The sequence below is a fragment of the Aethalodelphis obliquidens genome, unplaced genomic scaffold (assembly GCF_003676395.1).
Source record: "Aethalodelphis obliquidens isolate GAN/ISIS:26980383/991018 unplaced genomic scaffold, ASM367639v1 scaffold64, whole genome shotgun sequence".
NCBI classification, from domain to species: domain Eukaryota; kingdom Metazoa; phylum Chordata; class Mammalia; order Artiodactyla; family Delphinidae; genus Aethalodelphis; species Aethalodelphis obliquidens.
The window spans coordinates 1,184,851-1,211,695 of NW_020838008.1; the positions used below are offsets into that span (position 1 = coordinate 1,184,851).

Sequence of the window (26,845 nt, forward strand, 5' to 3'; positions counted from 1 at the left end):
AGTCTCTGAAGTCCAAAGATGAAATGATTTGCCTAAGGATACAAAACCAGTTAGTAGCAAAGTCAGAACTATGTGTAGCATACAGAATATTCTATGAATCAACAGGGCCTGGAATTTGCGTTTAAATCCCTGCCCATCACTTGTGTCTTTATGCGAGTTACTTAATCTCAATAATGGAATAGTAAAGAGCTGCTACTTCAAAGAGTTGCTATGAAGATTAAAGCAAGGTTAGTAACATGTATAAAGTGGTTAAAATAGTGCTTTATTATTGCCGTTAGGACTACAAACTATCTGAAACACAGACTTGACCACAGATAGGTGCAATGCACAGCCTATGGGGTTTCAGGTTTAATAATAAGCCCTAACATTTATTAGGTACTTAACATGTGTCAGGCACTATTCTAAGCACTTTGCATATGTTAACTCATTTAATCTTTACATTCCTGATGAGAAAGTTGAGACACTGTAGAGAGTAAGTAACCTGCCCAAGGCCACAGGGGTATTCCAAAGCAGATTCAGGATTCCACCCCAAGCTATGTGACCCTAGAGATCACACTCTTATACTACGCTCCAATGTGAGAGGTTGGGTGGCCCATACTACAGAAACATATACTTAAGAACTGAGCGAGATCATAAAGGTCACAGGGTAACCTCTCTCTCAATCCAGGATTTGTCCTGAAAGCTTTCAATGGGCAGAATTCTGGGGGTGGGGTGGAGGGCTTTACAAAACGGCAAGAGGATTAGAAAAATTCAGAAGGTGGCAGAGAAGCTGTTCCAGAAATATAAGAGATAACTTAGAGGGGTGAATGGGTAGATTAGACCAAGTGGGTATTGTGTAGTTTTCTTCTGCTTGAAGAAGCAAGGCTGTAAAAGGGGCAGAAAAACATCAGTAAAGTTGTCCAGAATAGCCTGGTAAAGGATGGGAAGAGGGTGTTTTCATGTTAAGCAGCAAAGAGTTGATGCAACTTGAGAATCTAGACGGGCAGCACCTATTCATATAAAGTATGTGTTCCACCAGACGTGAGGCAGTGGGCAAAGCCCTCTGAAAGATCCTTAAGAGACATAAGGAAGGGGGAAAGGGCACAGGAAACTGAACACAAAGATCTGAGACACCTTTATTTTTTCACTATTTTGAGCAGCTGTAAGTTACTCAACAAATAGGATGTCTCATCCCCAAGGCTTGGCTATAGTGCAAGTGGTACCCAAGATAAGATCAAGATAAAATAAGATAAGATCCAAGATAATACCATGGTAGGTGACCAACGGGTGGGTGGAGCAGAGTAAGGGAAAATCCAACTGTAGATTATAGAGTCCAGAGACAAAGTTGGCACTGGAGAGTCTGCCCATGGGCAGGAAGATACCCCTTGGACTGGGCTGGTGTTCCAGGACAACAGCAGGTAAGAGAATTAAACCTTGAGTGGGGATGGAGGTGTGGGTTAGAGATGATGCTGAAATAAGAACATGGAATAGGAACTAAGGCAAAAACAAACTAAGGCACAGGAGACAGACTGGGGAGGTCTTTGGACTAGGAGACTTTGCCTCAGTAGGTGGGGCAGAGGTTGTAACCTGGGGCACAACACCATAGCCCCAAACTATGACTCACAACTAGCCCCACTCAATTCTGCTTCAAACACTGAATGGTGTAGAAATGGGCCAGAAGTAAGCCTAACGATAGGAAGACCAACGGATCCAATTTAGAGGATTTGGGGAAAAAATGGGTGGGAGAAGAACAAAACACCAGCCTAACAAGGTCCCTACACTCCAAGATGAATTGATACCTAAATCAGGACTAGGGTACACCAATGCAGTGTGTTATCCAACTTTTCTGACCAAGACCCACAGTAGTAAATACATTTTACCTGCCACCAAGTACACAAATACATATATACTCTTCTCGGTGCCCCAACAGCTGGTAGGTAGCAGAACGAAGACTCAAATTCATGACTGTTCACAAACCTCATGCTGCACACTGCTGCCCTGTTTTTCAGAAAGAGTGGGTCATGAAATCAAATCATGCAGTGGGTTGGACAAGTGTTTTTTCAAACGAAATATGTAGTAGAGTGCATTGCATATAGGAAGGAAAACCACTGCTTCTTGAAATTTTTGGTTCGCTTTTATATTTATGTCTGTGTGCACTGAGATCACCATGTAAAATATTCCTTTCCGGTCACTGTCCAAAGAGTTGGGAAAACAAAGATCTAAGGTACCCCGAAGGAAGTGGAAATGGATGTTTTATTAACAGCCAAATGAGGCTGTCTCTGCACACAAAGGCAACTCCGGGAGGAGAAGTAAGCTAACAATTGTGTAACAGGTACAGCAGCGGCGGGAACCTTCACTGTAATTTACTTATTTACTCCCAATTCACAGATGAGGAAAACGAGACTTCATACTGAGAGTTCGTGGCAGGCTGACACTGGAAACCACGGGTGCTCGGCTCGCGCACGCGCCGCTGCCCCAGGACGCACGAATACATCTTAAGCGCAGCGAGCAAACCCGCCGTGCGTCGAGAGCCCAACACCGTCACTGGCGGTGACCCGGCCGACGCCCGCCTGTCGGATATCGCTGCCCTAGGAAGGCCGGGCTGAGCCCTGGAGAGGGCGGGACACCCACATCGACTCAGCAGGACAAACCCATTCTCCTTAGAAACCAGATGCCGGGCTTCACTACGCAGTCAAGGATGGTTAAGATCTCGGTTCGCACGACGCGCGTGGCTTGGCCCTTCCGAGCCACTATCTCCAACCCTAGTACGCGCCACTCTCGCGATACGAATGGCCGGTGCCCTAGGACTCGTCACTGACTCAATTTCCGCTCCCCGAGAGGGGCCCAGTCCCGCGCGGGCCAGGACAGTACCTGAGACAGGAGGCGCCTCCGCCATCCCGTGCCGCAACACCTAAAGCGAGCCCTGCAGCCCAGCGAGCGCTGTCACCCGGTCACGTGCCTTGGACTTCCGGCGCCGCGACAATATTCGCTTCTGCGCGCCCGGTAGACGGCCACGGAGTTTGCGCGGCCCGAGTCAACTGTGCGGTGCGTCCTTGACGTCAGGCAGGCGCGCCAGGCTCCGGGCTGAAGGAGGTTGCTAGTGGCTGTAGGTGGCTAGGATACCAGGAGGATAGGCGGGCCCGGACTTGCGTAATCAATAGTTGTTTTCCTTTGAGAGTCCCTGTGGGCTCCTGTTTCACCCTCCCACCCAACCAGCTTCACCTGGTTTCTGGAGTCACCTCAGAGAGCACCTCCTTACTAGAGTAGTTCAGGCTTAGGATTAAAACAAAAACTAAGTAGTCAAAAGGCGGTCTGGGAAAAAATACCTGCAAAACAAACGATCAAAGGCTAACATATTATAAATCAGTTTAGAAAACGAACACCCATTTATTAGAAATGATAAAGGACTTGAACGAGCAGATGGACACAACGTGAGGGGGGAAAAGTTTGGAGGCACTGATAATTTTTTTTTTTTGCAGTATGCGGGCCTCTCACTGTTGTGGCCTCTCCTATTGCGGAGCACAGGCTCCGGACGCGCAGGCCCAGCGGCCAGGGCTCACGGGCCCAGCCACTCCGCGGCATGTGGGATCCTCCTGGACTGGGGCACGAACCCGTGTCCCCTGCATCGGCAGGCGGCCTCTCAACCACTGCGCCACCAGGGAAGCCCGGCACTGATAATTTTTAAAGTGCAAAATGTTTTTGAGCGAATGTGTGGCGTTCTTTTGTTTGTGTGTTTTGTTGTTGCATTACTAACTAGAACACAACGTTTAAGTGTGAAGCACCTGCATTTGTAAAGTAATTCACTGGCCCAGGCTTCCCCCAAAACACAAAATAGAGTCATTCATTCACATACATTCTAATGCCTATTTTTGTCTTAGGCATTGCTCTAAGTGCTGGAGGTTAATGGTGAAAAAGACAAACATGGTCTCTGCCCTCAATGAAGTGCATTGTCTAGTAGGGGAGGTTAAAACTAAGTAATTTATATTTACAAGCTAATAATTTGCTTTATGAAAGAAATAAGTAGGGTAGCAGTGATAGAGACTTACTAGGATCTGCTCTAGAAAAGGTGGCCAGCTTTCTTTGAGTAAAAGGACAGATGAGAAGGGTAAGCTATGTGAAGATTCAGAGGGAATAGCATGTGCAAAAGCTATGGAGGAAGGAAAGCGCTTGAAGTGTTCAAGTCATTGAAATATTTGCTGGACAGCAGTAAGCAAGGAGAGTGGCACAGTATGAAACTGGAGAGGTAGGTAAGGAGATCACGTGGATCACCTGCAGGCCATGCTAATGGATTTTATTCGAAGAGCAACAGGAAGTTAAAAGGTTCTAAGCAAAGAAATGGTATTGTTACCTAACTGAACACGGGTCTGCTCACTCCATGCGAAGCATAGCCAATCTACTGACACCAGGTTTTGGTGAAGAAAAGTACAGTGCTTATTGCAGGGCACCAAGCTAAAGAGTGAGAGACAAGCCTCAGATCCACTCCAAATTGGTTTTTAAGTTACGGTTTTTTTCGTTTTGTTTTGTTTTTTAAAGAGGAAGATAAAAGAGGCTGGGATTGATGATCATCTGGTGACATTTCTTAATCATAGTTTCGGGAGTCAGGATGTCTCTGGTTTACAAGTCTCTGGGCTGTGGTCCATGGCTTGGGAGCTCATCTTGTCCTGAGTTTGTAAGTTAATGATCCCTATAATAGCGATTTTAGTACATTAACAATGTTACTGACAACAGCAATTTTCGTCATCTGATTCTGGTTGATTAATGTTCAGTTAGCACAGGATGTAGGTCAGAAGGAACACAAGAAAGGGAATAAAGTCTTGGATAGAGAGATTAATCATAAACTCAGTAAGGGAACTCGGTTTTAGGGGCACTCAGTTTCAGTGTCTGAATTACCCTTAAAGATTTCTCATACTCCCGGGTGAAGAGTGAATTGTGGGGGAGCAAGAATATAAGTGGGCAGAAAAGTTGCATTTTTGTATTATGTTAATACTGAAGATGGTGGCCTTGGACTAGAGTGACAGCATATGTGATGGAGAGGAGAGGGCCGATCTAAGGTATATTTGAGATATAACCATTATCCAGCTTCCAAATGTTTTTTAAACCAAAAGGTGTGATGCAATAATCTCATTGTTCTGTTAATTTGAGTTTCTCTGATTACTGAGTCTGAACACTTCTTAGTGCCCTTTTGAGTTTCTCTTTTTAGATTGCTTATTCACATCCTCTGCCCATTTTTCTGTTGGGGTTGCTCAATTTTTCTTGCTGATGGTTTCTTGTACATTGTAGATATACGACTTGTATATCTTGTCAGTTTTAGACATTTCAGCTGTCTTCTATGATGTCCATTAGTTTTATCCTTCATTGATAAAAGGATTAAACATAAATCCTTAATTTTTTTTTTTTTTTTTTTTTGCGGTACGTGGGCTTCTCACTGTTGTGGCCTCTCCCGTTGCGGAGCACAGGCTCCAGACGCGCAGGCTCAGCGGCCATGGCTCACGGGCCCAGCCGCTCCGCGGCATGTGGGATCTTCCCGGACCGGGGCACGAACCCGTGTCCCCTGCATCGGCAGGCGGACTCTCAATCACTGCACCACCAGGGAAGCCCATAAATCCTTAATTTTGACAGATAAGTTCATCAAACAAAAAACCTTATCATCCCCTTTAGAAATTACCAGTTGTATCAGTCTGAGTCTAGTCAGGAGAGAGGAACCACATAGTAATTTGAACAGGGAAGGTTTTATTTACTTAAAGACATTAACTATAACAAGGGATTAGAGTAATAAGGGACTGACTAGTAAAGAAGTAAAAGAGAACTCTCAAAGAATACAGGATTAGCAATGTAAGGAACAGCCACTTCCTCTAGGGCTGAGATAAAATGTCCAGTGAAGATCACTCCAGAGCTGAGGTGCAGACTTTGTTAGAGGGGATGCGCCTATGGCTCACTAGATAGGGAAGCTGCTGTGGTGCTGCACTGGTGGAAGTTGCCAGAAATCTACCTTATATGGTGCTGGGGAAAGCCATTCTTGGTGACGAGTCTCACAAGAGGCCGTCTACTACAAACCACTTTTCAGGGGGAGGTGCCAGGAGAAATTTCTGGCTGCTGGCCATCATACACTGAAGAAACCAGGTGCTGAAGCACAGGAACCAGACGCTGGAGAAGCTGCCTACAGCACAGAACCCTGCCCAACCCAAGCACTAGAAACAGGAAAGGAAACCCGTTCCTCCTGCAGTATCTCTCTGTTGCCCTCTACTGACAAAGCTTAATACCTGCCAGCTGGTAAAGGATAAGTATTTAAAGGTCCCAAATCCATTTCACAGAGCAGGCAAAAAGGATAAATTTGGAACTGAAAGTCAATAATCCATAACTGGCATACTAGGGAACCCACTCATTATTTCCAAAACTTGTCAATAAATGGAAGTAAGCAAGCATTTATCCTGCCTTTCCTATACAAACAGTGCTTCACCCAACATACCAAAAGTTATGACAAACAACAAAAGCAGTGCTCAGGTGGGAATTTATAGCTATATATACTTACATTAAAAAAGAAATCCAGGGGCTTCCCTGGTGGCGCAGTAGTTGAGAATCTGCCTGCTAACGTAGGGGACACGGGTTTGAGCCCTGGTCTGGGAGGATCCCACATGCCGCGGAGCAACTAGGCCCGTGAGCCACAACTACTGAGCCTGCGCATCTGGAGCCTGTGCTCCACAACAAGAGAAACTGTGATAGTGAGAGGCCCGCGCACCACGATGAAGAGTAACCCCCGCATGCCACAACTAGAGAAAGCCCTCGCACAGAAACGAAGACCCAACACAGCAAAAATAAATTAATTAATTAATAAACTCCTACCCCCAACATTTAAAAAAAAAAGAAATCCAAACAATGGAATATTATTCAGACCTAAATAGAAATGAGCTATCAAGCCATGAAAAACACATGGAGGAAACTTAAATGCAAATACTAAGTGAAAGAAGCCAATGTGAAAAAGCTACATACTGTATGTTCCCAACTATCGTATATAACATTCTGGAAAAGGCAAAACTATGGAGACAGTAAAAAAAAAAAAAAAATCGTGGTTTCCAGGGATTAGAGGGAAGGAAGGGATGAATAGGCAGAGCACAGAGGATGTTTAGGGAAGTGAAACAACTCTGTATGATACAATACTATAATAGTGGGTTCACTGTCAAAACCAATAGAATGTACAACACCAAAAGTAAACTCTAATGTAAACCATGGACTTGGGTGATGACGAGTCAATGCAGGTTCATGAATGGTAACGAATGTCCCACTCTGGAGCAGGACGTCTCTAGTGGGGGAGGCTGTACATGTGTGGGGACAGGGTGTGTATGGGAACTCTCTGTACGTCCTGCTCAATGCTGTTGTGAACCTAAACTGCTCTAAAAATATTTGTTTTGGTTTTAATTTTTTGGCTGCTCCACTCGGCCTGCTGGATTTTGGTTCCCTGACCAGGGATCGAACCCACACCCCCTGAAGTGGAAGCGTGGAGTCTTAACCACTGGACTGCCAGAAAAGTCCCCTTAAAAAGATTTATTAATAAAGAAGATAGATCTCAAATCAGTAGCCTAACCTTCTACCTTAAGGAACTAGAAAAAGAAGAGCAAACTAAACCAAAACAAGTAGAAGGAAAGAAATAATAAATGTCAGAGCAGGAATTAATGAAATAAAAAATAGAAAAACAATAGGAAAAAATCAACAAAAACGAAGTTGATCCATTCACCAAAAACATCAAAGTTGATCAGCTTTTAGCTAGACTGACCAAGAAAAACAAAAAAAGAGAAAAATTCAAATCACTAAAATTAGAAATGAAAGAGGGGACATTACTCCCAACCTTATAAAAATAAAAAAGATCATAGGTAATACTATGAACAAAAGTGTATGCTAGCAAATCAGATCACCTAGATGAAATGGAAAAATTCCTAGAAATACACAAACTATCAAAACGGACTCGGAATTCCCTGGCGGTCCAGTGGTTAGGACTCTGTGCTTCCACTGTAGGAGGCCCAGGTTCAATCCCTGTTCGGCGAACTAAGATCCCACAAACCGTGTTGCGTGGCCAAAATAAATAAATAAATAAATAAATAAAACGGACTCAAGAAGAAATAGAAAATCTGAATAGACCTATAACAAGTAGAGATTGAATTAGTAATTAAAAAAAAAAAAAAAAAGCTTCCCACAAAGCCAGGCCCAGATGGCTTCACTGGTGAATTCTACCAAATGTTCAAAAAATTGACACCAATCCTTTGAAATTCTTCCAAAAAACAGAGGAGAAAGTAATACTTCCCAACTCATTCTCTGGATGAAAACTCTGCCTTAGGGCAATCATTGCCTATCTCTTCATTGCAGAAATTTATGGCAACAGTCAGACTGCCTGTCCATGAAAACAGGTTCGTACTGATCAGGCACCCTCGGACAGTGGTTCTTAACGTTAGCTACACATAAGAACTACCTGGGGAGGGCCTCCCTGGTGGCGCAGTGGTTGAGAGGCCGCCTGCCGATGCAGGGGACATGGGTTCATGCCCCAGTCTGGGAAGATCCCACATGCCACGGAGCGGCTGGGCCCGTGAGCCATGGCTGCTGAGCCTGCGCGTCCGGAGCCTGTGCTCCGCGATGGGAGAGGCCACAACAGTGAGAGGCCCACGTACCGCAAAAAAAAAAACAAACCCCTAACTCAAAGACCAAGCTGGAGTGGATCTGAGACTTGTCTCTCACTCCCTTGCTTGGCACCCTGCAATAAACCCTGACTTGGCTGCACACACCCGCTGTCAGTTTGCCTCTCTGTGCCATGGGCACACGAGCCCATTGATCGGTTACTGCTCCAGGGAGGGTAAACTGTATGAGGAGAGGCAGGGAATGACTGTATGGCAGATGCAGGAGAACTAGAACAGGACTCTTACTAGCAAGTGACAGGAACCCAATTCCAACTAGTTTAAGCAGAAAAGGGGGTTTGTTGGCAGAATTCTCAGTTCACAGAACTAAAGGAGGAGTTACAGAGACTTGGAGCACTCTGAGAATCTCAAAGATCAGAAGTCAGGGCTCAGTGCCATGAGGATTCTTTCATTCTGCCTCTTGGCTGCTCTCTCGACTCAGTATCTCAAACTTCTCAGACTGATAAAGAGTTAAAAAAAAAAAAAAAAAAAACGGAAAGCATTTCCCCTTAGAAAATTTGAGGGATGAACTTCAATAGGCACAAATCTGGTTACAAGCCCACTCCCATAGTGGAAAAGTAAAGGTAGGGCTACTCTAATTGGTATTTTTCCAATAATCACACATTTGGAATTGGGGAGGCAGTTCTCTAAATGAAAGAGAATGCTGTTCTGAAAAGACTAAGCAATAAACCATTACAGAGAGGCAGGGGCCAATAGGCAGCTTTTTAAGCCCTGCTGGAGATGTCAGGGAACCAGGACTTTATGCAAGAAGGGAAAGCAGGTCATTTCTTTGCAAAGGCTATGGGAAGGATGTCCAAGCCAAAGAGAGTTGAAAAGAGAAAAGGAGGGGCTGGATTTGAGAAACACAAAGGGGTTAAAAGCAGGGTTTAATGATTAATTGAATGTGTAGGATGAGGCAAAATGTAGGCATCAAGGACAACTCAAGAGCTTTCTGTTTTGCATGATGGAGGATAATGGTTCCATTAGCTGAGGCAGGGGAAACAGGAGGTTAGGTCTGGGGGAAAGATAATGGTTGTCTTGGCTATTTGAATGTGAAGTGTTTGTGGGCTTCTGGAACATCCAGATTACTCTTAGGCAACGAGTGGATATAAACAGGATTCTGAAACTCAGGGTCAAGACCAGGGATACAAGTATAGACTTAGAAGTCAGCAGTTAAAGCCATGAGAATAGCTGAGATTATTAAATGTAAGTGAGCAGAGAAAGAAGTACTGTGGATAAAGGCTGGACTCCTGAGGAACACCAACATTACAGGGTTGGAGAGATGAGAATTTCAGAAAGGAATCTTGGAGGGAATAGTCAGAAGAATAGAAGAACCACGGGATACCATCACAAAGGCCAAGGGAAGAGAGACTGGTAGAATGACTGTTCCCTGGTATCCAGTGTACTAAAGTGGTCTAGCTGGAGCACTAAATATCACCCACTAAAACTGGCAATATATGGGTCACTGATTTAACACTGGCAAGACAAGAAATAAAGCAGGAACGTTGGTTGAGTGTGAAGCTCAGGGTAATGAGCTTAATTTGGATGTTAGATTTTAGGTAGTGGTGGGGCATTTAATTTGGAATACCCAGAACTGAAAAAAAGAGTAAGGAAAGAGGCCTGGGCTAGTTACAGTTATTTTGAGGCATTAGTTCATAGGTAATAGTTAAAATCATGGGTGTGAGTTATCTCAAGGAAAGTATGAAGGGTAAGAAGTTATCCCAGATTGGAACTATAATGGAAGAAATATTAAAAGGGCTGAGTGAGAACTTGTAAGGAAGCCAAGGAAGGTTTCAAGAAGGTAATGATGAATAGTGTAATATTTGCTCCACTGGAAGTCTTCTTCAAGGGTGAGGTTAGTGGGGATGGGAGAGGGTTACATCCATGTCTCATCCTCACCTATAATTAGACAGTGAAGTTTTGAAGACAGGAGCTGTGATTGTTCTTGGTATCCCCTGGGTTGGTATAGAGAATCTACAGGGCTGGTGTTCAATAAATGTTTATTGATCTGCTGACACATGAAAGGCTGGTGCATGTGACACTGTGAGGCAGCCAGTGAGGCTGGCAGAGGGAGGATGGATCATTAAAGACCCTGAAATCTAGCAGGAATTTGGACTTGCTGTAGCACTCAAGGCACTTCCCAAGACGGGAATAAAGCCCACTTTTTTTTTTTTTTTTGCCAAGCTGCGCAGCTTGCAGGACCTTAGTTCCCCGACCAGGGATTGAACCCGAGACCATGGCAGTGAAAGTGCCGAGTGCTAACCACTGGACTGCCAGAGAACTCCCAACCCCTGATTTTTTTTTTTTTTTTTTTGTGGTACTTGGGCCTCTCACCGTTGTGGCCTCTCCCGTTGCGGAGCATAGGCTCCGGACGCGCAGGCTCAGCGGCCATGGCTCACAGGCCCAGCCGCTCCGCGGCATGTGGGATCTTCCCGGACCAGGGCACGAACCCGTGTCCCCTGCATCGGCAGGCGGACTCTCAACCACTGCGCCACCAGGGAAGCCCAACCCCTGATTTTTAATTGTTAATAACCCCTCATATGAGACGTGGCAGTTAACAAAGTACTCAAGACAATCAATTATTCCTCACAAAAGCTTGTGAGAGAAGCATGATTTTACTAGTAAGGAAATAAAAATTTAGAGGTGTGAGTGGGCTACTTAGTAGTTATTAGATGCAGACCCAGGGCCCAAGCCTGGATTGCTCCTTGCTCTTTCCACTATACCACAATGCTGCCAGTTAAATTCGATTTCTGTAGTGGAGTTTTTAGGCTGAGTTGACATTAAAATTATATTAAATTTGGTTTCTGTAGTGGAAGTTTCAGGCTGAGGTAATACTATTAAAATTATATCCTTTTGAAAAATATTTATTGAGTATAAATAAATGTCCTATACATTAAATATCAAGAAATATTCATTATTGATTACAAGTCCACTGTAATACTGAATGAACCACAGAATCAAAATAGCCACCCATGATACAGTAGTGATAATTCCATTCCAATATTGGACACAGTAATGATTTACTCACAAGACACAACAAAACTCACCAAAAAAGGCCATCACTTTAACCAACCTATAATACCACAAGAGAAAATGGTTTTGAATCATAATATGGACAGTCCCACTAATCTTGTCTTTGTCATCAATTTATCGGGTCAATTTGAGATTGTGGAGATATGCTGTCATAGAACTTAAAGATTCCCATTTCCTTGGTTTTATCTCAAAATTATTATTAAGGAATGAAGTTATACATACCCAATGATAACTTTAAGTAAGTTAGTCTTTCATAAGAGAAAAGGAATAAAAATCTAGTATGAAGAAAGCTTCCTTCAAGCAATAAGTCTCTTAACGGAAAAAAAATGAAAGCAATGTAGTTAACTTTTCTTCCAAAGAAAGGAAAGAAACCTAAATCTGTTATGGCAAACTTGGAAAGATAAATATTTCCTAGTCCCAGAATATGTGTTTATTTTACATGATGTACTTGAATGATGCAAGTCTACGAAGCAGGGATCTGTGGCAATCCGAATTCATCCACCAAGACTCCATCCTGTGAAAAGGAAGAAATGTTTAGTGCCACTATTTTCCAACTGATAAAAAAAGAAAAAGATTACAAATGTTTAGTAGTCAAAACTCATTTCTAAGTGTTTAATCAATGAAAAAAATCCCACTGATGAGAACAAGCTGTTTTATGAAAGGTAAAGGGGGAAGTGATAAACCAGGAAAAGAAGTGGAAGAGATCAAAAGGGATGACTCCTTGCAGAGTAAGGGAAGAGTACAGAAAGAAAGAGAAACCTAAGAGTAAACCTAGAAAGGGGAAAAGGGGACTGGGAATGTCCAGGAGTGAAGGCAGAGGAGAGAGTGCTTGCCTCCAGATTCCCACTTTCACTCTGATCCCAAAGTGAACCAATACCTTTTGTAGCCTCATCAATCCTTTTATTTATTTACCTTTAAAAGTTTATTTATTTAATTTATTTAGTTTTGGCTGCATTGGGTCTTTGTTGCTGCATGCAGGCTTTTCTCTAGTTGCGGAGAGCGGGGGCTACTCTTCGTTGCGGTGCGTGGGCTTCTCATTGTAGTGGCTTTTCTTGTTATGGAGCATGGGCTCTAGGCACACGGGCTTCAGTAGTTGTGGCTCGTGGGCTCCAGAGCACAGGCTCAGTAGTTGTGGCGCACGGGCTTAGCTGTTCCGCAGCATGTGGGATCTTCCCGGACCAGGGCTCAAACCTGTGTCCCCTGCATTGGCAGGCGGATTCCTAACCACTGTACCACCAGGGAAGCCCGCCTCATCAATCCTTGAAGGAGCGGTGCCCTGGGACAGGCAGTCACTTCCATATCACACTTTACTACAAACTTATAGGCAGTGACACCACTATCAATTCAGAAACCATACCTCAACAGCACATTTAAGTCAGGAATCTGTGACCTTCTAAAAGTGGAAATAACACACATCCCTCAGGGACCTGTTACCAAGGATTTGAAAAGATGGGCTATGGTAGTGTTAATAAAAATGATTTTAGGTATGCTGAGAAAAAGCAACCTATGCACCTGGTGCCTTGAAATGGTGAGGGTGGCCTGTGTAGTAGAGAAAGGTAAGACGACCCCAGGCTCAAGTAAGCGGGGGGGAGGGGTAAGGTAGGGGAACACACACATTCGTCAAAACCATTTATAAGAGGGACTTCCCTGGTGGCACGGTGGTTAGGACTCCTCAGTGCCAATGCAAGGGGCTTAGGTTTGATCCCTGGTCTGGGAACTAGATCCCACATGCATGCTGCAACTAAGAGTTTGCATGCCACAACTAAGGAGCTGGCGAGCCGCAACTAAGGAGCCCACTTGTTGTAACCAAGACCCAATGCAACCAAATAAATAAATATTAAAAAAAAAATTCAGTTATAAGGGACCTGAGAAATTACCTACTTTCCCACCTTTTTGTTCCCCACATTGCACAGGTAGGAAAAACATGAGGTTCAGAAAGAAGATATGAACTTCTAATTTGCTCAAAGTCACACAGTGAATAAAGGCAGAGCTGAGACTGGCTCCCACTCTAGGATTCTGTCAACTATACTGTGCACCTCGATGTGCACGTTGGGAGTAGGTAAACACCAGGACTGTAAATGGCCAGTGGCAATAGAAAAAATGACATGTGATACCAGAATCTCAGATGGGGTAAACAGGATTTTATAAGCAGCAAAATTGTATCTATTTATAATGACAAGCATGTAGATTTGAACAGGGCTTTAAGTTCGCAAAGTCCTTTTACATACAAGATCTAATTTGATCTACACAACAATTATGTGAGATAGTTACAGTTATCTGCATTTTATAGATGCAAGGAACAGTAAAGTTCAAAACAGCTAAGTGATTTGCCAAGGTCTCACAGTTAGTGGTGTCAATCTCAGGCTTACACCCATATATCCTGATTCTTTTTCCTTGTTGAAGTAGAATCTTTCTACATTGTTTTATACTTAAATTATGAATCCCTAGTTCAAAAAAAAAATCCACCCTATTATTGATCATCGTGTCTGGAGTGGACCTTTATTTTATGCTGCCACCCCGCATGGTTCATGCATATGTTGCTGCTGCTTTCCCAGGAAATGTCTAAAACCCAATAGCACCCAGTCCAAGCTCACAAAAGTGATTATGTATACTATACAAATTGTCATTGAATAAAACCATCCCTGGGCCTCAGTGACACTATTTATGTAGCCTATCCACAATCCAATGTGGGAAAACTGGGCTTTCAAGGGTTCCCAAAATAATGACAGTCTTTCCTTGTTCTTACTTAAGAATACCTTTTAGATTCCCAGACCATTTTGCATAGAAAATAAAACAGAAAAAGCTTTCACCTTATTCTTTGTGTCAGTGGGAACACCTTCTGGAATTGCAGGTGCAGCTGCTGCTTCATCCAAATAAGAACTGTCTTCATCAGCCAGAAGCTCATCGCCCAGTGCATCCAACTCTGAGATTGAAATAGTCAATATTTCAATAAAGTGTAAGCAAGAAAACTGGCAGCTAATGTTAAGAAAGTTGGCCAAACTATTTGCAATAAGATGAAAACTTAAGAAACAAAGAGAAGGGATTATTAATTTCTATTTTCAAAATAAAAGATGGCCATTGTAAGAAATTTTCAAGGGAACTGGTGTGGTAAAAATCCATGAAAAATTAAAATAAAACAAACAAACAAACAAAACCATTCCCCACAGGTTTATAAGGCCCAGTCTTCATGAGAAGACTATATAGTTATCGGTTGGCCAATTCAAATTAGAAAATCCTGATGATAACAAATGTAAAAAATCCTCTCCCATTTATTGATGAACTTGAAAGCAGGCAGTGAAAGGAGGCATGAGATTGTTGTATAGTGAGTGACCATTGCACGAGATCAGGCTTTAAAAATAAGTCTATGGCAAAGTGAGTTGGAAGTGACCGGGGAAATGGCAACAGCAGGTAGAGACTCATCAGAGGAAACTTAAGATGAGAAATAAGAAAATAAAGAAATAAACAGGGGAAAAAAGGTTCTAGGCAAAACAGAACATGGAGAGAAAGAAGTAGTAATGGGACAGGGGAATCATGCAACAGAAAATCCAGTGTGGGGTGGTCCTGCCATCTACCCAGTTGCTCATGCTAGAAATTGACAAATACCTCTGACACCTCCCTCTCTCTCCACACCCAATCAATCATTAGGTCTTGTCCATTCAACCTCCTAAAATTTCTTCAATATGCCCACTTATCTCTGTTTTTGCTACCACCACCATAGTCTCAGCCACCACAATTTCTTAAATGGACTACAGGAATAGTTTCTAAACAACTCTCTGTGAGGCCACTTAACAACCCCTTCCATTTTGTCTTGCTACCCTCTGCTCATCCTTCAGGTGCAATGCCTGTCACTGACTCCCAAATAGGTTAGATTCACTGGCTATGTGCTCCTATGGTACCCCATACTTCTCCTTCCCAACAGTTTGTGCTCTTATAATTAATGAATTACTTGAAACAAGCAGTTTCTTACCCCTGCTAGAGGAGAAGCTTCATAAATGCAGGGATTGTGTTTGTTTTCTTCAAGGCTGAATCCCCAGCATCTAATACAGTGCCTGGCATATAGCAGATGTACACTAAGTATTTGCCAACTACTGTTTCTTGATCTGCTTCGCTGTTCTGAGGGAGAGGACTCCAGCAGGAAAATAAAGAGAAAAAAAATCAAAAGGAAAATGGCAGGGAATGGCAGTGTTTGGATACCAAGCACCAGGTCAGCAGAGGACTTTGCCTAGACATTCCTTCAGAGCTTGTCCATCCCAGAGTTGGTGGGGTATGCAAATCTGATATGGCTGCCTCTCAAGCTCTTTGCCCAGAGACTATACCTTAAACTCTCAGGGAACTATTGCAGAAATTTTCTCTAACATTTGGGAGAAAAGGTCCCAGGCAGTCGCTCCTCTCAGATGCTAAAACTACATATACAGTGCTCTTCCTATAACTTACCTGCTTCTAGGTCATCTTCATCTAATTCTGGGGTGCCGTAACTACGACTCAGTGCTTCTTGGATTTCATTTGCATCTTCCATCATATCCTCTAGCTGGTCTTGTAGATCCTACAAAAATATATGACAGGATTTTTATTCATTTCTTACCATTTTTCTCTAACTACCACCTGTCCCTATTCTCTCTCCTGAATCTCAGAAATGAGCAATGGCCCACATAATCTTCCTATTTTGGGTGGTAAAATGTAAACTTCAAAATAAAGAATAGAATTGGTAATCTTGCATTTGAATTTAAGGTGCTTCACGGAAATCCAAACTTCTACTGTAAGAATACATGCCCAATCAGCTCTCTCATTACAGAAAGTTTCCTTGAAACATCAAATCAAGCAACAGTTACACTATCAAAATTTTTCTAGTTAATAGAGAAGAGGTAATTGAGACAAGCAAATTACTCTTCTTGAGTCAGCCAAAAACTGACTACGCTGTACAGGGAAAGGAAGCAGTAGCGGAAACAACTGGGTAGTACAAAAGAGTTGTTCTGGGCCCACCCCGGATGGGGAAACAGAAATGTAATCAGGATAGGCTTGATACCTGAGACCAGGCTGGTGAAAAAAACTGATTGAGGGCATAAATCTTCTGGGAATTATCTATTTGTACTTAACTGGGAGACTATTACAAGGCCAGAAAGAATGTAAAACCAAGCTGAGAAGTACTATAGCATAATAAAGGGCAGTTAGTATAATGGTTAGAAGAGCAGACTCTGGAGTCAGACATATCTAAGCTAAAATCTGGCCATTACTCAATGAAAAGTAATGTCTCTTAGCCTTTATTTCCTCATCTGTAAGATGGGATTATTAATAGTCATTCTTCATAGGGTTATAATAAGGATTTATTGCAATAATATATGTCATAATATGTGTCAAACACTAAGCACTTAATACTATATATCTTCTACTCTGTTAAGGATGTACAAAACAATATGTTTTTCATATACTGAAAATTCCACATAGAGGGGAATGGACTAGTGTTGATAACACAGAGGGTCCAAATTAGCACCACTTATCCTTCAGGATTTCTAGAGCAATGCAAAACACTTAAAAACTCCTTCCTGGCCCCCAGATTAGGTTTGTTTTTCCATATAAAGGATATAAAATAAAGCGGAGAAAAACATTTCTGTAAAAAGAAAATGCTTTGCTTTTCTGCATTTCCAAGGGCCAAACTATTGTACATATGTAACAGTCTGCTATACAGAGAAGCACTGGCTGAAACAATACTTAAAATAGAGTGAAAATAACATAAACTAATCAAGTTGAACTTATATTATGCTTTTACATGTCAAGACAAGTCTGCCAAAATCATTTATGGATAGGATTCCTAGCAATAGACTCCAGGATAGACACAGAAAAGAAAAAAATCATCACAAAGAATTAGCATGTTCAGTTCTGGAAAAACAAACAAAATCAATACAAAACAAATATAAGCACTACACTTGATGTGCAGAAACTGGGAAACAAAAAAGACAGAAACAGGGGAACATACATACATAGAGGCAAATTTTCTGAATGAGTACTATAAAACAGTGAAAATGTTTTACAAGTAAAGGATTTTAGGAAAACAAATGGAATTCAAAATACCTAGACCAGCCAAAGACACATACCCATACACATCAAAAAAGTTACAACGAAAGGGGCTTTCCACCTGTCATGCAAGCAAATCTATGAGGTGACAGGAGAAGGATAATTAGATGTGGAGAGAGCCAGACAACCATAGGTCAAAGACGAAGAAACATACAAAAAACCGCAAAGATCAAAATTTCTATTTTGTTCATTAAATAGCACTAATTAAAACACAAGGAACCCGAAAAGCAGAAAATAAAATTCAGTTTCATTTTATTTTATTATCAAATAATAATATACAAATAAGACACGCATAGTCAGAACATTTTTCTCAGTGAAACCTCCTGGAAGATATCACTAAGCCTAAATTCTTGTAAGCAGAGACTGGTGTGGAGGATTAGAAAGACGGTCCTGAGAAGTATAAGGAGGGGTGCTGGAAAAGAGCAAGATGGGAGGAATGCCTTCACTTACTAAAGACCAGAACTACCCTACCAGAGAATACGTCTGCAGAAGCCGTAAAATGCTAGGAACATAGTAAATATTCCACCAACAAATAATGCTCCAATTGGGCAGAACTGTTTTATCTCCATGAATGGCCTCTAGTTCATTTGTTCATCAATCGTTAGATACTTTCTAAGCACCAACTATGGACAGGCATTGTTTGGGGCACTGGGGATACAACAGTGAACAAAACTGAGTCCATGCCCTCTTAGAAAGAGACATTCTACTCCGGGGGTTAGAACTATCACATACGCAGAAAGGAAGGCTTTTCCTCAGGCCAGTCACTACTCCTTCTGCTAACCCTGTTTGCCATCTGCGCTGTTCAACTGAGAGAGGCAAGAGGAGCCAAACTCTTAGGGCTCAGTGCCCCAGCCAAAACATGATCTCAAAAAGAAATGCTAATTTTAAGGACCTAATGACATTATTATTAAAAATTTAGGGACTTCCATGGTGGGCCAGTGGGTAAGACTCTGTGCTCCCAGTGCAGGGGGCCACGGTTCGATCCCTGGTCAGGGAACTAGATCCCATCTGCCACAACTAAGAGTCCGCATGCTGCAACTAAGAGTTCGCATGCACAACTAAGAAGCCCATATGCAACAACTAAGAAGCCCGAATGCCACAGTGAAGATCCCGCGTGCCACAACTAAGACCCAGTGCAGCCAAAAAAAAAAAAAAAAAAAAACTAAAGAAATGGGGGTAGGGGATCAAGAGGCACAAACTACTACGTATAAAATACATAAGCTACAAGGATATATTGTACAACAAGGAATACAGTCAATATTTTATAATAATTATAAATGGAATATAACCTTTAAAAAAAAGATGACTCAAGTTCTGGGGATCTAAAGTACATCATGGTGGCTATATTTAACAATATTTGCAAGTTGCTAGGAAAGTAAACCTTAAATATTCTCACCACAAAAAAATAGTAATTATGTGAGGTTATGAAGGTGTTAACTAACTTTATAGTGGTAACCACTTCACTATATATATATGTATGAAATCATCATGTTGTATACCTTCAACTTACACAATGTTATATGTCAAGTGTATCTCAATAAAACTGGGGGAAAAAAATATAAAGAGAATTACTAGAAGAGGGAACCAATTCTACACCAGGAACTGTGCTAAGCACTTTATGTATATGTCCTCATTTTACACTCGGGACAATCCTGGGAGATGAGCAGCAACACCACTACTTTACAATTGAGGCAACTGACTAAAAGTCATTAAGTGAGTTAGAAGTAAAAGGAAACTGGGTGCTTATTCACTGGGTGCTTATTATGTGCCAGGCATTGTGCGTTTAGATACACCAGCTCATTTATTTCATTCTAATTATAATTGTATGTGGTATTAGGATCCTTAGGTTAACAATGAGGAAAGTGAGACCTTTGGAACCCTTTCCCAAAGTTACTCTATTAGTAAATGGCAGAACCCAAGATTCAATCCCTCTCCTGTGCTCTTCCCATCACATACACAATCATTTTGATTCTTTCAGAAACAAGTGTATATTCTTGGAGAATCCAGTACACATCTCACCTCAATCTGGTCGATTTTCACTTGCTTGTATGCTTTCTTCATTTCCTTTACACCCAGTTTCATAGCATCAACCTAAAAAAAGGAAAGAGAAAACACCATGTCTTAAGAAGCCGTGTTGGTTAAACTGTCTTTTAAAAACCATGGGAAAAGAGCACAGAGTACAAAAATAAAATAAAATAAAACAAAAATAAAATAAGGGCTTCCCTCGTGGCGCAGTGGTTGAGAATCTGCCTGCTAATGCAGGGGACACGGGTTCGAGCCCTGGTCTGGGAAGATCCCACATGCCGCGGAGCAACTGGGCCCGTGAGCCACAACTACCGAGCCTGCGCGTCTGGAGCCTGTGCTCCGCAACAAGAGAGGCCGCGACAGTGAGAGGCCTGCGCACCGCGATGAAGAGTGGCCCTCGCTCACTGCAACTGGAGAAAGCCCTTGCACAGAAACAAGGACCCAACACAGCCAAAAATAAATAAATAAATAAATAAAATTAAAAAAAAATAAAATAAAACCATGGCAAAGGTGTTTTGGGAGTACCGTGGTCTTGGTGTCCTTCAATGACTGGATGGTGTAATTGGCTTGTTCCATGTTAAATGACTGTTGGGCAAGATTGTCCCGCTGCTGCTCATACCTTTTTAGAGTCAATTGAGAAGGATAAATGTGAGCCAGATAGAAATCCTCATGAAGAAAGTATCTCTAACACAAAATAAGAGAATTTTCTTAAAAACAATAACAACAAATGTTAAAAAATTAAATATACAGAAAAATTGGGAAAAACAATTTAATCAATCTAACACAAACATCATTTGATGTCCCTCCAGTCTTTTTCCTTTGTATATATTTTAGTTACAACACTATTTTCCACTTAACATTATTATGATTACTGCTGCTTTCTACATTGCTAAGAAGTCTTAATACATGTTTTTATAACGTTTTAGATCATTTCCTATGCTAAATTCCCAGAAATGGAATTCTTGAGGGAAAGGGCAAGACTGTTTTTAAGGCTCTTCATACATATAGTGAAACTGTTTTTCCAGTAGACTGAACTCCTTGAGGACAGGTATGTTATTTTATTAATCTCGTATCCACAAATAGGTAATCTATCCAACCTAATATAATGCCTGACACTCCATGTTTTTTTAAAATAAAGCTTTATATCAACTTATAATACTGCCTCAAAGACTTATATCCCTATAGCCCTTATACAATATTTCGAAACCATCTAACCATCCAACCAGAAGAAAAATGGTCAACGATGCAGGCAAATGGTGGTGGAACATTATTACCCCGTTAAAAAGTATGTTTGCAAAGAATATTTAGAAGGACAAAAATACTCATGATATAACATTAAGTGGAAAAGGATAACCTATACACATGCCATTTATTATCTTCTAAAAATTATATGCACACATACCATGTATGCACAAGCAGAGAAAGAAACTGTAAAAATAGCATTTTAAAGGTGGTTATTTCTGCTAGTAGGAATCTAGGTAGATTTCCTTTTCTTCTACTCATGTTTATGTACTTGCCAAGTTTCTACAATGAATAATATCCTTTTATTAAAAAAAAAAGTTACCTAAAAATTGCAGTGCTACCAATTAGAGAAGTAACAATTTTATCACACTCTCTCACCACTCTAGGCATCATAATTTATTTTTCCAATTCTGTCTAATCTAAAAGGAGTAAGATGGTGTCTGATGTCTTATAAAAAGTTAGTTTATAAATAGGAATAGAGATATCAACAATTTTTCTGGTTCTTTATTAGCTGATTACATCTGACCTCTATAAACCCTGCAGAGGCTCTCAACAGCTCACAAGGGTAAGTACCAAAGATACTCTTGGGCTTCTGCTCAAACACGGGGACACAGTCACCTAAAACAAATTAAGGACCGTTAAATCTTCTGATGGGAGGGAACAAATATTCAAGATTCCCAATTTTACAGACAAACAAAAATTTAAAAGGCACACTCTAATTAAATAAATGGGAGAATCAAACTCTATATATCTGGGCAGTCCAATACAGAAGCCACTAGCCACACACGGCTACTTAAATTGTTAAAATTAAATAAAATTAAAACTTGAGTTCCTTAGTCACATTAGCTACATTTCAAGTGCTCAATAGCCACACATGGCTAATAGCTACTGTACTGAAGAGCAGAGATACAAAACACCTCCCATCAAAGCAAAAAGTTCTATTTAAATGGACAGTGCTGCAACAGATGTTGCTGAACATGCAGGGGGAGAAAAACCCAGCTAACTGTATGTGTAAATGAAATTTGCAATTAACTCAAGAATACTTATAAAGTGGTATGAAAACCTAAAGGAATGGAAGACCATTTCCCTTTTGGTTAAACCTGCTAGAGGAAAGGAGGTTATGCTTATAACTTACATCCGCTTTTGCTTTAAAACCCGCAAGGCTTTCTGCTTGACCATATTCTAGGGAGAAAAACAGATTTTAATGAAAAGAAGTAGAAAATATACATACGGTAAAAAAAAAAATCTCCCATATCCCCACATACCTCTACTTCCTCTCATCTTCAAAGTAATAGACACAGTGACTCCTGGATTGTTCACCTCCCAAGCAGGCTTTAAGCCCCAGCTTGTCTCAGTCTTGGCATCCCACATCTCAGTGTACTGAAGTACATTTCCTTTTCCTAGTGCATATTATCTCTACTCCCAGCCCCAAGAGGGCCGATTTTGTATATCTAGGTGCCTTAGGGAGATTCCCAATTTGGACAGTCTGCTATCCACTCAAACTCAGCATGCTCAAACTCCTCAGCCTGCTCTTACCTTGGAAATGACTAATAATGGCCCCGCCAGTCTCTCACTTCTCTAGGTTGAAAACTGTTACACCAACCTTACCTTTCCTCTCTCTATTGTGTCTTCATGCACTGCTATCTTAGATTTTCAGAACTCACTTTTTTTTTTTTTTTTTGCGGTACGCGGGCCTGTCACTGCTGTGGCCTCTCCCGTTGCGGAGCACAGGCTCCGGGCGCGCAGGCTCAGCAGCCATGGCTCACGGGCCCAGCCGCTCTGCGGCATGTGGGATCCTCCCGGACCGGGTCACGAACCCGTGTCCCCTGCATCTGCAGGCGGACTCTCAACCATTGTGCCACCAGGGAAGCCCCAGAACTCACTTTTAAATTGATTCCTCTCATGTCATTCTCATGACTACCACCATGGTTTAGGCTTTCATCTCAAGTCTAGGTGGGCATTCCTGCCTCTGTTCGCTCTTCATGCCAAGCCATCTAACTAAGATGGCAGAGAAAATCCTCCTGTCACTTCCATTTCTATACTGTTTCATAAATCATTTTATTTGTCTCCTCCAATGAAGAAGGAAAAGCAGGTATTACTACTTTACAGATGATAATAATACCTAACATTTACTGAATGTGTCTATGTACTAGACACAGTGCTATGTAGGTCACATGAATTACCTCATTTAATCTCACACTTTAAAGTAGATATCATCCCCATTTTATAAATGGGCAAACTGAGGTTCAGTGATGCTAAGTAACTTGCTCTAGCTTGAATGTCTAATAAGTTACAGGGATGGGAAAAAAGAAGACAGTTCTACATTCACAGTCCATGCACTTAAATATACAACTCTATGTTTCTACCTAACAGAAGAGAAAAATAAAAAATTAACTGACTTTATAAAGGTCACAGCTAGTAGGTAGTGATGATATTATTAATAGAACACTGGTACTTTTTTCCCAATATGCCACTCCTTAACCAGTCTATTATACTTACCTAACCTGACTAGCCTGGCAACTCATTATTCCTGAGCAGGCCCAGCTCTCCAGGTAGAATATAGCACCTTCTCAGTAGAATATGCTAATTCCCATGTACATTCTTCTGGACATGTAACCAGCATCTTCTCACCACCAGGTCAAATCCTAGCCTTCCTCTCATATATGGCTGCAAACTCTCCCCCCTGAAGGATACACCTTCATGTATGTTTTCTTATTAGACTGTGAGCATCTCTTCTGTATCTCTCACCAGCCCTTACCACCAGGCCCTACTTCCACAGGTGCTCAAGTTAGGCTGTCACAGTACCTTCTTCAGGTGCTGCCTACCTTACCTTTGCAGGACCCTCTCTCATCTTCTTGATCTGATCCTTATACTTCACTAGTTCAGCATCCAGCCGAGAAATCTTCTTGTCAATAGATTCTGCCCTGCTGTCCACCTTGAGGGGAAAAACATCAAAGGCAGTAGTAGTTATTGCAATACATTTACATGAAAAGTGGCAGGAGAGGAATGAATATAGAGGAAGAAAGGACAAATAAAGAAGAGGGACTTCCCTGGTGGCGCAGTCGTTAAGATTCTGCCTGACAATACAGGGATCACTGGTTCAATCCCTGGTCTGGGAAGATCCCACATGCCACGGAGCAACTAAGCCCATGCGCCACAACTACTGAGCCTGCATGCCACAACTGCTGAAGCCCGTGCACCTAGAGCCAGTGCTCTGCAACAAGAGAAGCCACCGAAATGAGAAGCCTGCGCGTGGCAATGAAGAGTAGTCCCCGCTCGCTGCAACTAGAGAAAGCCCACGTGCAGCAACGAAGACCCAATGCAGCCCAAAATAAATAAATAAAATTAATTAATTTTTTTAAAAAAAGAAGAGCATATGGTGAAAGGTGGAAAACAGTGATTCCTAACTGTTGGTGGTGGGGAGATTCTCAGCCAGAAACACTGGAGAGCTTTTATAAACTATACTCCACCCCCTAAATTCTAATATTCCAGGGTCGCTCTCAAGTGTGCTTGAGCAGAAAAAGAATTTGAGAATCACTGGGTTTAGTTGAGATTCCCCTAGAATCAGAGGCTTGTCAGGCTGAGGGCTCAAGCAGGAGGTGTGTGAAATGGGTTAGTGCCCAGTGGACCCCGGCTAGGGCTTAGATCTAATGCTATTCGCTTGGATAGAAAGTGGTGGCTTAATGTCAGGGGTCAGAGTTCTGAATTTTTGTTACTGAGATCCAGGATTGGGGTACAGATATGTTGAACTAGAATATCAAGCCGAGGGTCCTGACGTGAGAGAGGGATGAGGGATGGAAGAGGAGTTAGGGGTCAGGCTGGACGAGGTGGGAAAGCTGTGTGGGCCTATGGCTGGTAGGAGTGAGGAGGTAAGGAAACAGCGAGTGGACGCGGCACGGGCACCAGAAGGGGTGGGGCGCAAGAAGGGCGAGACAGTGATGGGTTAGGGGTCCCTGGTTTGTGGAGTCAGCAATGACTTGGGTAACAGGAAAGAAAGTGGGGTGGAGAGAGCTGAGATGCAATAGGTCCGGGACCCAGGAGTAGGCGCCGAAGCCGGGGGTGGGTGGGGTTGGGGGTGTCAGGGTCCCTGAGCCTAGTTATGCGTGTCTAAGTGCCCACCGTGCCAATGCAGTCAGTCAAGCTGGGAGGCGGAGCCTTGGGTTTCGCTTTCCCGAAGAATCGGTTCATCTTGAGCGGCCGCGAAGACAACCCAAACACTGGAGCAAAACCAGAAACGGAAGCAGAATCACCTCCGCCTCCGCCTTGACTTCCGGCCCTCCATGCGCAAGCGCAATGTGCCTATTGGCGTTTACCGATCCTTTTTCCGGATTTTCAGCTCGGTCTTCCGGGGAAGAACTGCAGGAGGTTGGAGGTGATAGACCGAGTCAGCAGGGGGCGTGGCCTCGGTGGCGGGCGTGGGCGTGGCCTCATAAGCCGGGCGGGGCCTCGGCTGAGTGGGTGGGGCCCGGGGCGGCGGTAGCGGAATAGAGCCTGGCGGGAGCAGGGCTGCTCCGAGGGGCGGGGCCGGCAGGCCCGGGCGGAGCGTGGAAGTAGCCGGGCGGGGTCGCGGGGCGCCGCGCTCAGCCTCCACCGCTGGGTGGGCTACTAGCGCGGGTCTGGCGGAGCGCGGCGGCGCTCGGAGATCGCGAGGCGACCGGGAGCGGCTGGGCCCCCGGCGGCGCGCCCCTCGGCTGGGCCGGGAGCCGCGCCAGTCGGTGCCCCCAGCCGAGCGCGGTCCGCCTCCCTCCCAGCGATCAGCCGTCCGGAGTGTGACCAGAGGGCGTGCCGGATCCACCAGGGGCGCCGCCGCCTGCGTTCGCAGGCCGCGGGTGAAGAAGAAAGCACGGCCTCGCTCGGCCCGGAGCGAAGAGGTGACCCGGAGCGAAGAGGTGACCCGGAGCGAAGAGGGGTCCCGGAGCGAAGAGGCGGTCGGAAGCGAAGAGGTGGCCCTAAGTGAAGAGGTGGCCCGGAGCGAGGAAATGGCGGCAGCCGGGCTCAGCGTAACCGTCACCCACAGTGAGCGCGGGCTGCGAAAAGTCTGGCGGGGGTCTGTGGGTTTGGCCACGTGCCCTCCCGAAGCGTGTGTCCTTGTGTTCTTCTGGCGTCCGGAAGCGTGGGATCTGGTTTGTGTCCGTGGGGCCGGCTTTTGTACGGATCTTCTGTTCAGCACACCTTTGCATGTGGCTGGTGTGTTTTGTCTCAGGCCATTTGTTAGATCCTCGATGTCCGTGCTTCACATCGTGGTCCTGGTTGTATGTGTTAGTGTGTGCCTGCGTAGTTATTGTAGGTCTTTGTGCCTGGCTCTTTTTAGCCATGTTGTGTATGACTGTTGTGTGTCTGGACACCTACGTGTGTGCGAGAGTCTGAACTCTTGTCTGCTTTTTGAGTGAGCCCTGGGTTCAAGCGTACACTCTGGGCACCCTTTGGGTCTGCCTACTTTTGGAGTTGACACAGAACTAGACAAAGTTCTGTGTCGAGTTCTCCAGATAGCTGAGTCCATGAGGTTTCCTCAGGACCAATTAGGGGAGACCCCAGGGCCTCGGAATCTGGTGACCAGGATTCTAGATAAATCAGGTTTAAGTGACCTTGGGATGTCTCCTTTCTAGGCAGCTGCTTTCTACTTCACATTAGAAGCAGAGTTGGTAACACCTGTCCCACTCACTACATGTGGCTGTTGAGTAGGCTTAAGGCTTGGCATGATGCACCGGCACAGGCTACCTCATTGTCCACATACCCAGAAAAGAATTAGCACCTCTGCTTCGAAAAGGAATTTCTGCTGTTTGAGTTTATTCATTTGTCTATTCACTGGGCACCAACCATGTATGTGCCGAGGTGTCCCC

The 26,845-nt window shown here is 43.3% G+C and overlaps 3 protein-coding genes across 8 annotated transcripts in view; 1 reads left to right on the top strand and 2 right to left on the bottom strand.

The window, feature by feature from the left end:
- NFX1 (nuclear transcription factor, X-box binding 1) overlaps positions 1–3,030 on the bottom strand; it is an 84,075-nt gene extending 81,045 nt beyond the window's left edge. For 2 of the 4 annotated variants that reach the window (XR_003429150.1, XM_027088934.1), the window contains exon 1: positions 2,851–2,981. Coding sequence is in view for 3 of the 4 variants with exons in the window: in XM_027088934.1 (XP_026944735.1) it covers positions 2,851–2,875 (25 nt within the window). In the remaining variant the exon portion in view is untranslated. Of the gene's footprint in view, positions 1–2,850 lie in introns of all 4 variants that reach the window. The other 2 variants (XM_027088935.1, XM_027088933.1) reach the window with 2 other exon arrangements.
- Positions 3,031–11,484: 8,454 nt separating this feature from the next.
- Positions 11,485–25,272, bottom strand: CHMP5 (charged multivesicular body protein 5). The gene is made up of 8 exons (XM_027089012.1): positions 25,125–25,272; positions 23,836–23,940; positions 22,141–22,187; positions 20,289–20,382; positions 19,758–19,829; positions 16,104–16,212; positions 14,480–14,592; positions 11,485–12,183 (listed from the first exon to the last, which is right to left on the bottom strand). Exons 1-8 carry the CDS (start codon positions 25,191–25,193, stop codon positions 12,133–12,135), a joined length of 660 nt encoding a protein of 219 aa, XP_026944813.1. The 5' UTR covers positions 25,194–25,272; the 3' UTR covers positions 11,485–12,132.
- A 348-nt stretch (positions 25,273–25,620) lies between these two features.
- The window catches only part of BAG1 (BAG cochaperone 1), a 31,408-nt gene continuing 30,183 nt past the window's right edge, over positions 25,621–26,845 (top strand). For all 3 annotated transcript variants that reach the window (XR_003429168.1, XM_027089014.1, XM_027089013.1), the window contains exon 1: positions 25,621–26,021. Coding sequence is in view for 2 of the 3 variants with exons in the window: in XM_027089014.1 (XP_026944815.1) it covers positions 25,985–26,021 (37 nt within the window). In the remaining variant the exon portion in view is untranslated. The remainder of the gene's footprint in view (positions 26,022–26,845) is intronic.

Coding starts and splice junctions, on each gene's coding strand:
- CHMP5 (XM_027089012.1), bottom strand. CDS start 25,193: ATGAACCGATTCTTCGGGAAAGCGAAACCCAAGGCTCCGCCTCCCAGC. Junction 20,383..22,140: donor GTTTTAAAGCAAAAGCGGAT/GTAAGTTATAAG, acceptor GACTCTAAAAAG/GTATGAGCAGCAGCGGGACA. Junction 12,184..14,479: donor CCACTGACACAAAGAATAAG/GTGAAAGCTTTT, acceptor TCCTTTTCACAG/GATGGAGTCTTGGTGGATGA.